General features: G+C 62.1%; 1 protein-coding gene across 2 annotated transcripts; it reads right to left on the bottom strand.

The window, feature by feature from the left end:
- Nucleotides 1–6190: 6190 nt before the first annotated feature.
- On the bottom strand, nucleotides 6191–8875 carry NKX2-2 (NK2 homeobox 2). 2 transcript variants are annotated; one of them, XM_038571422.1, is made up of 2 exons: nucleotides 8534–8875; nucleotides 6191–7625 (listed from the first exon to the last, which is right to left on the bottom strand). In XM_038571422.1, exons 1-2 carry the CDS (start codon nucleotides 8790–8792, stop codon nucleotides 7063–7065), a joined length of 822 nt encoding a protein of 273 aa, XP_038427350.1. In that variant the 5' UTR covers nucleotides 8793–8875; the 3' UTR covers nucleotides 6191–7062. The 2 variants fall into 2 exon arrangements, with proteins under 2 accessions (XP_038427350.1, XP_038427351.1); XM_038571423.1 differs by lacking the exon at nucleotides 8534–8875 and adding an exon at nucleotides 7867–8116.
- Between the last annotated feature and the right edge of the window lie 264 nt (nucleotides 8876–9139).

The following is a 9139-nucleotide window of genomic DNA, read 5'->3' as shown; positions in this document are numbered from 1 at the left end:
GTCATCATCTTCAGGTGTGGGTGGGGCCAGGAGCAGAGAACTGGGGCTTTCTTTGTACAGTTTAATGAACGAAGGCAAAAGGATGAAACAAGCAGCAATGAAAGGGATGGGGTGTTTTTCCTCTAAGGCTTTCAATTGATGTTGGTAAACATTCTGACAGGAGGGAACATTTTGGGGTGATGGGAATGTTCTGTCTTGATTGCGGCAGTCACATGGTGTCGGCATCAGCGGCAGGAGGGAAGAAAGAGGTTGGGCTGGACTGGATACTTTTAGCCTCTTCCATCAGGTTCCAGGCGCCGAGTTCAAGGGGAGAGTTTTAACTCTTCTGGAATTAAGATCGAGCAACCTGTCCTTCCTTCTACAAAACAAGTGGACAACACCCGCACACGCGAACACACGCACACGCACACGTACCGCCTTGGTGTAAAGAATGCTTCGCCGAGACGTCTCTGAAGTCCTGCAGGTGTCCAGGCTGCGCTCATCGCCCCCCGCCCGCCCCGACAGTGACTCGCCCCGAGTCTTTTCTTATCCAATCGCGCCACCCCGCGGACAACGCGGGCACCGCAGACCCCCTAATCTGACTTCGACCTGTGGGGTGGGGTGGGGTAGGGGGGGTGGGGGGGGTGGGGGGGGGGGGGGGGGGGTGGGGGGGTGGGGGGGCGGGGGGCGCTTAGGAAAGTAAAAGGATCAGTTTGGAGTCACGAATGCCTTGGACAGGAGGTACTTCCACTTTGGGCGTCCATGGGCAAATCTATGAAGCAACCGGAACTGTGGGGCCTGGTTTAGGGGGCGCGCAGGGAGGAACGTAACCCTTTCGGCCCCTGGCCCGCTGCCCCAGATCCCCTCTCAGGAGGCACCCGGTGGAGGTAGGGGCGTCTACGGGCGGGACGTGCCCTGCGCCGCGGGCGAGGCCTCAGCCCCGGGTGCTCTCGGCCGGGGAGGGAGCGCAGACCTCCAAGCCCCGCGGCGGCCCGGCGTCTCCTCCCGGTGGCCAGAGGGCGCCGCTGCACCGCTCGCCGCGGGCCCGGCCTCTCCCCGCGCCCCCCTCCGGGTCAGCGGCACCGCCGGGGCTGGGCTTGGGGTCGGGCCGGGTGTGTGCGGGCGCAGGGGCGAGGGGCGAGGGGCGAGGGGCGAGGGGCGAGGGCCTCACCCCCGGGTACGCCTTGCTCCCCCGAAGGGCTCTCGCTGCCCGAGCCGAGCCGAGCCGAGCCGCACCCCTCCCCTCCGTCCCCCCGCCGGGCCCGACGCGTCCGCGGGCACCGCTCAGGACCGCAGGGACCGCGCGGGAGTCGTCGCGGGGGCCTCCCTGGGCCACGGCACCCGCCCCCACGATGAAGCGGGCGGGGACGGCGGGCGGCCCGCACGTGGAGGAGGCGGGCGGGGAATCGTGTCCTCGGCCGCCGCCCGCCCCTGTCCGCGCGCGTGCTCCGGGCCGCCGTGGGAGCCGTCGGACTCGCCGCTCTGGTCCGGGTGTGGAGCCGCCGGCTCCCCCGGGTCTCGCCTCCGGGCCGGGGCCACGCTTCCGCGGACGTACAGCGCCGAGTCGGCCGCGGCCCGGGACCGCGCAGGGGTGCGGCGCGGCGGCCGGAGCGCGGAGCTCGGGCGCCCCCTGGCGGCGGCGGCGGCGGCGGCGGCGGCGGCGGCGGCGGCGGCGGCGGCGGCGGCGGCGCGCAGCCAGCTCCTCGCGGCCGAGGCTCTGCGTGTGCGGGCGCGAGTTCCGCGGCCGGCAGGTGGCCCTCGGGCCTGCACTTCCCCACGTGCCCGGGTGGCGGCGCCGAGGCTTAGATCGCCTCTTTATTAATAACGATGCCCCGGGAGGAAAAAAAATATTAGAGCCTTTAAACACAAGACTGCGTGGAAGAGAGGAGGGTGTGTGTGTGCGCGCGCGCGAGTTGGGGCGTTGGTGAAAGCAATAAAACTCAGATCGCTTCCTTGGAGAGATAGCGGCGGCTATAATGCGCGGGGGGGGGGGGCGGATCAGGGGTTTATTTGCAGATCCTGGATAAAAGATGATATATCGACACAGTTTAGAGTGTCATTGCGCCTGGCCTCTCAGGAAGCCACAAGTACATATTTCCTGAAATACCGGCCAACACAATATCTAATCCACAGGCCACTTAAGCCCGGGAGGGGAAGCTAGCGTCTCACAAGTTCGTCCCCGGTTTCCCGGTCGTGGGTCAGGAGACCCCACCCGGACAGGATCTGGTGCGCCTGGACGCGCCCCCTCCAGCGGCTGCCTTCGGTCCGAGTCATCACTTAGGGATGGGCCTTAATAAATACGTCTGAGGACTGTCCTTATACTCGGCAAATATTGGATTAGCTTTTCAATGACCAGGCTCTTGAAAAGACTCGAGAAATCCACACCAGGTCTTCACTAAGCCTAACAGTCAATAGGTAAGGAAAATAAGTTTTTCCCTGGCCGGGGTGGGGAGCGTTGGCAAGAGGATTCCTACTCTTACCAAGTTATCAGATGCCACTGCTAAATATGACAGTCTACCAAATGGGAAAGAGAGGCCCCCAAGTTTTGGATTCGCTGGAATTTCCCCTCCCTTAGTTCTGCTGGTCAAGGGCTGAGTGACCGCCCGAGGGCGATGTGTGGGTTCTGTTTATTTCCACAACACGGACTCTTCTCTTCAGCACACACTGTTCAGGGGTTGCGTCCGGGAGATTTTGGCCAGGCTGCTGGGGACGGTGCGTGGCCCGAGCGATCCCCGACAGCCCTCGATACCTCAGACTGCTCAGGCGAGGAAAACCCGGCAAATGCCCCGGAGGCTCTGCTCAGTGTCCCTGGGACTGAATTTTGCTAAACAAATGATGCAGGAGACGCTGAGAATTCCAGCGCAACTTCCTCTCTCTTCAGCACGAGGGGTGGCGGCGAAAGAAGTCTCCGAGCCGGTTTTCCGTCACCCTGAGATGCCGGTGGGGTCCCCGCGCATAATTCAAGGGACAGAGGGCCGGCCACGGAGGGGTCCCGCTGGGTGGAAGTGGCTTCGGAAGCCGCTGCCGCTGAGACTGAGCTGGTCCAGGGACGAGCGGCCCCTCGGCCTCCCGAGTCTTTCCTGCCGTGCGCGGAAGGCTGGCTCCGCGCGCCTGGCCGTCCTGGCTGGGCGGGAGCAAGGGACCGGATTTTCATGGACTCTGGGGCCTCGCAGTCCGCGGGACCCGAGCATCCCCGGGCCTTGGGCACCGGGGTCGCCTCCTGAGGCGGGCACAGTCGGCGGGCTCCCACCAGAGGCCCCCAGGTAGGCGAAGCCTACTCCGGGCTGCAGCGCGCGGGGGCACGCGAAGTGCGCGCAAGGAGCCCCGACCCCGGAGGCGGACAGTTCAGATGCCAGAGCCTGAGTGTTAGAGCCAATATTTGGTAGAAGAGACAGAGACAGACTGGGGTGGGGTGGGGTGGGGTGGGGTGGGGTGGGGTGGAGAGAGCAAGAGACAGAGAGAGCGAGAGCCGGAGAGAGGTATCCAGCTCTCAGTGTGTCACGGGGCCTAGGCGGGGCAAGCGCCCTCTGAAACCATCAAAGACAGGGGTGGCTTTTTTCCCCTCCTCCAGCCTCCTCCCCAATAGATATAGCACGAATTTTTAATGCGTCTTCCTTTCACAGACAACAATACAGGGTTTGAAAGCCGGACACAATTTGGGTTTTGTGCGGGTCCCTCCTCGCGCTCCCTCGGCCCAGCTGGCCATATGGAATCCAGCATGGAGCCCGCAGATGACAAAGGGACCCAGTGACAGGCCCAACAAAACCCCAAGGAGACTTCTGCCTGACTCCGGGATTCACTGCCTGCGATAAGCGCGCTGAATGGTGCAGGGTGGAGGGGGAGGAGAGGGAGGGAGGGTGGGCCCCTTCTCCCTCTTCCCCTCTCTCTGTCCCCTGCAATCCTTTCTCTGCCTCTTTTTAATATGCACGCCTCTAACATCCCCGGCTCCCAGCTCTTCCATTGTGCCGTTTTGTGCGGCCCGCTGTAGATTGGGCGAAGATAGACTGCCAAAGCGGACCCCGCGCCGGGTGCGCTCCCAGGGCGCTGGGGTTAGGGCCACACAGGGCTCTGCGGGCGCTTTTATTGACTCCACGGGACCGAGGACAGAGGGAGGCGGGCGCCGGACCCACCTCCCCAGCTCCTAGCCAGGCCAGCGCACATCCAGATTGCAGGCCTGCAGGCCTGGCCACCGCCCCAAATGCACCCTCATTGGGCCTTCAATGTGCACACAGTGGAAGCCTTCCAGAATTTGGACCTTCCACTTTGCCTCATTCCTCCCTGGAGGCTGTGGGAGGAGGGGCTCCTAAGATCACTCTTGGCCTCCGGAAGCCCTAGGCCTGGAACAGTCAAAATCAACTGGAGCCTTGGGGGCTGTGCCTTAGGCCTCCTGACCACTCCACTCCAAGAGGCTCGGAAGTCTCACCTCCTTTCCGGTCGGATTGGGGAGTTACAGAGAAGTTACCAGTGGAATCTTGAGTAGTTGGTATCAGGGCAAGTTGGGCATCCAACCATTTCACAATAAATGATTTGGGGAGAATTCTCTTGGCCTTTACAAGCAGCAAGAACTAAAAACCCAAACGTTTACATACTGTGGGGGAACAAAAGGAGACTTCTCAGTATTTAGGGAAACCTGGGTGAACCCTGATGAAACTGGAGATGGGGAAGGACATTTAGGAGGCTATTAGAAAGACTCCAGCGCCCTGAATTATCTAGGGGCCGGTGCGCATCGCAGAAATAACGTGTAATCACGTCCCAGGGCGTGTTGCGCTGAGTGCTATTGACGCGCAGATTTGGTCACACGGATAATCATGTTTACTTTAGATATTGAATTAAATCTGATCATGAACCAGAGGGAGTGAGAAAGTCAGCTGGGACTGCTGCCTTTGCTCGGCCTCCTCGCCCCCCGCCCCCCCTCCCCTCCCCAGCCATGAAGGTGGAGCTCAAGAGAAAGCGAGAGACACAATTTCTGAAGGGGGCCGACTTTCAATCCCGAGGCATCTCAGCGCCCGCTGGGCTCTGAGCTACAGGGACCTGGGTATTTTCGGAAATCTGCGAAATGGAGGAGACAAGCGCAAGCATGGCCCCCCGAGATGCTCCCTTGCGTGGGCAAGTGTGAGCCAGCATCCGCCAAGGAGATCTCTCTGCGACGAGGGGGGGTGGGTGGTGGGACCTATTCTCTATTAGGGACGGGCCGATGCGCCCTCCCCCGGGCGCACCGGGCGCTGTTTGCTCGAGGCGCTCTCCCTTCACCACAGCCGGGCAGGTCGGGGCGCATCACCCCACCTCCAAACCCTTACTTTCTAGCAAGCAGTTCGCTCAGTTTCACGCCGAAGGGCTGGCTTGGACGGCCGCGCTCAGCCAAATGCTAGGAGGGGCGGAGGCCTGGGATCAGCCTGGGGTTTGGGGGCTGCAAATCCAGAAAGAATGGGGGCGGAAAGGAGGCGAGAGAGGTCGCGTTTGTGGAGACTGCCACTGACTCTCGCTCGTTGGCTCTCCCGGGCCCAGGAGCCTAGAGGAGGCTGGAGCAGCCCCCCTCCCTCCCTCCCCTGCGCGCCGGTCCCGGCGTTCCACCTCATTGCTAAGGCTCGAGCACCCCAAAACCCGCCTCCCCGCTCCGCTGGGCGCCCTGGTCTCGGAGCGGTCTCGCCGGCCGCCTGCAGTCGGCGGATTTTGAAAGGGGGGTGGGGAGTAGAGAAAACGCCGACCAGCCTCAACCTCAGCGTCCCCACCCCCCTTCCTCGCGCGAGGTAAATCAAATGCAACAAAGTGAAAGTCATCGAGTGTAGTGGCTTCAACAGCTTCTCAGGCTGAAGGAGCCACTCGTAGGTTTGGGCGAGCGAGGGGGGCTTGCTCCCTTCGCCTCGGTGTTTTCCGAAGTCACTTGTCCTCCCGGAGCCAGGACGCCGCCGCCCCTGCTTCGGACAGCGCGCGAGGCCAGGAGGGAGACCCGGCAGAGGGCGGGCGACCTCGGGCTTCGGGTCGACAGCCCCGAGGCCCGAGGCCGAGCGCTCCCTCCAGGGCTGGGGATCGGAGGCGCGGGGCGTGGCCCGCCGCTCGGGTGAGGGAGCCTCGCCTGCGCCCCGGGCGCCCCTGGGCCCCGGCCCCGAAGGGAAGCGCGGGGAGAGCGCTGCAAGCGGCCTGGCTGGGGTCCATGCCCCAGGCCTCGGGCCCGGCGCAAGGCGACAAAGTAAGACAAACGGGAGGGCCGGGCTTGGTTTTTTTAAACACAGGATTTTTATTAAAATTCTTATTTAAAAAATCGAAAGCTTTCAGCGTCCGGCGCTCTTGGGGACCCGCACGGAACCGCTGAGCTCCAAGTCCCCGGGCTCAGGACCCGGAGATGGGGCAGGGGGCTTCTCGCCTACACATTTTTTCCTTTTTCATATTTGAGAAATGTTTGCACTGAACAAAATATAAAAGGAAAAGAAAGCAGGGGGTAACCAAACATAAACAAACGCAAACAAACCACAAAGAAAGGAGTCGGGCCCAGGGGGTACAGGCCCATACTGAAGATCATTTTGGCAACAATCACCACCGATATTTACAACGAAGAGCGAAATCTGTCACCAGTTGTCAGAACGTTTACATGGCCATAAATATTTAGCATTTTCTTATAAAAAAAAAGGAGAAAAATTCTCTATAATTTTAAAGTGTTCTCCACTTGCTTTAGAAGACGGCTGACAATATCGCTATCACACAAACATATTTTACAAAATTCACAAAAGCGGGGCGGGGTGTGTGTGTTGGTCTTTTTCTCGGTCTCAAGCGAGGACGTTAAGGCGGGGACGGTTTGGTGTCCCCCCCCCACCCCCCCAGAGGCAAACATTCTGTAAACACGGCTTATAGTTCAGCCCTCTCCAAAGGTTCAAAAGGAGAGAGGAAAGGGGCAGAGCTGGGTGGGTGGAATCTGCCCTTCCAGGGAGGCGCAGGCAACCTCCCGGCGCCTCCCCAAAGGAGCCAAGAGTCAACTCGACTCCGTAATAATAATTATAATAATAATAATAGCCACCGAAAGGACCGAGTCCGCCGCCGCCGCCGGGGTGGGGCCTGGGCCTAGGGCCGCGAGTCTCGGAGGGGCGGCGCTCACCAAGTCCACTGCTGGGCCTGGACCAGGGGGTGTGCTGTCGGGTACTGGGGGGTGCTGGCCGAGCTGTACTGGGCGTTGTACTGCATGTGCTGCAGAGACTGCGCGCTGTAGGCCGAAAAGGGGATGCCCGCCTGGAAGGTGGCGGCTGCCAGGTCCTGGGCTTTGAGCGCATGGCACGGTTTGCCGTCCCTGACCAAAACGGGCACGGCCACCCGGCGCGGCGAGGGTAGGGGCGTCACCTCCATACCTTTCTCGGCCCGGGCGCGCTTCATCTTGTAGCGGTGGTTCTGGAACCAGATCTTGACCTGCGTGGGCGTGAGGCGGATGAGGCTGGCCAGGTGCTCGCGCTCGGGCGCCGACAGGTACCGCTGCTGCCGGAAGCGCCGCTCCAGCTCGTAGGTCTGTGCCTTGGAGAAGAGCACCCGCCGCTTCCGCTTCTTGCCCGCGTCCCCCCCGCCGCCCGGGGTCTCCTTGTCATTGTCCGGTGACTCGTCGGCCGAGGGCTCCGGGGACTTGGAGCTTGAGTCCTGGGGCGCCGCGCCGGCCGCCAGCCCGTGCACTGGGGGAGAGAGAAGCACGTCAGGCGCCTGGAGGCCGCGCGCTCGCAGGGCCCGACCCTGCGCGCCCAGGACCCTCCGTGTGCCCTCGGCCCTCCGCGCCCCGCAGCCCGGCCCCACTGTCTCCGTCTTGACCCCCGCCCTGCTCCATGCGCAACAAAACCGTTGGTTCCCCCCCGCCCCGGGAAAGAGGAGAAGTGACAGGAATGGGGGCTCCGGGCTCGCGTTCCTAGGGGTTCGCACAGTGTGGGTGCGTATTTGGGGCGAGTGGCGCGCGGAGAAGATCTTCGCGGGTTAAGGGCTCTGGCCCCCTTAAGCAGTTTCCTCTCCGGATGCACGTGGACAGATTTTTAAAAGAAAAACCCCACAATCCCAGCATTGATCGGCTTGGCCATTTAAGGCAGGTTTTTTGGGGGCTTTCGTTTTTGCTTTCGGACTTTCTCGACACCCTCCGCCCCGCACAAAGCGTCCTCTATGATCGTGCAGGGGGCAGGGTGAGCTATTTATACCCGGGCTACCCGGAGCCTCCCCCATCCTCTCCCCGTACCCCGAGGCTTGATGGCTCGCTCCAGTGCTCCAGGCCAGTCCCTCCTCGCTGTCGGGGTGGGGGCGTGGGGGGGCTCCACCGGAGCCATCAGTCCTGGGTTGACATCTGTAAGCAGCCCTTGGGAGGTATCCCCTCCCCCTCTTTTCCCTAATTTCTTGCTTTGAAAAAATATCCGAGACCACGTCTTTTTCCGGTACTCGGTACTCGGGGTTTTGAGGAGGACATCGTTAGGGCATCATTAACAAGTGTTAGAAATCTTTCCGGAGGAGCCGGGCGAGGGACCGAGTTTACAGGGCCCCTTCCCCTTCCCCCCCCACAGTCCAGCCCGGGCCGCGGCCGCGGCGGCCAAGTTTCGCTACTTACGGGAGTACTGGAGGCCCTCGGTGCTGGCCAGCCAGCGCGTATATGGGTTGTCGCTGCTGTCGTAGAAGGGGTTCTTCAGGGGCAGGCTCTGCACCGCGTCCAGGGCGCCCTGCCCCAGCGGCCCGGCCCTCTTGGCGGGCTCGGGGCCCTCGCTCTCCTCCTCCGGCCCTTCAGCCACCGAGCCTTCCTCGTCGTTGGTGTCCGGCAGGTCCAAGATGTCCTTGACCGAAAACCCCGTCTTTGTGTTGGTCAGCGACATGGCTCGGGACCCCGCAATTTATGCCGCAAAGTTGTAGCTTCACTTGGTCAATTCGCGGCGCTCCCCAGTTGGGGCGGGGAGGGGGTATGGGGGGGAGGGATGGGGGAGGGGAGGAGGGGGGTGGGCTTTAATTATTGAGATAATTATTATTTTAAAAAAGAGAAACTCTAAGGAAGGGGAGGGGGGAAAAAGCCCCAAAGCAGTGCCTGTGTCCTCTCTGAAACCACGCGGGAACCGACGCAGGAGCGGGCGGCCTGCGCCGAGCGCCGCGGGCCGGGCCCTAGTTTGTAACTCCAGGAGGGGTGCCAGGGAGGCGTCAGCTCGGGCTCCGGCGGCCGCTCGGCGCG

This window comes from Canis lupus, chromosome 24 (genome assembly GCF_011100685.1).
Source record: "Canis lupus familiaris isolate Mischka breed German Shepherd chromosome 24, alternate assembly UU_Cfam_GSD_1.0, whole genome shotgun sequence".
Taxonomy (NCBI): domain Eukaryota; kingdom Metazoa; phylum Chordata; class Mammalia; order Carnivora; family Canidae; genus Canis; species Canis lupus.
Note: the sequence above shows the minus strand (reverse complement) of the source record. Positions and strands in the feature narration are given on the sequence as shown.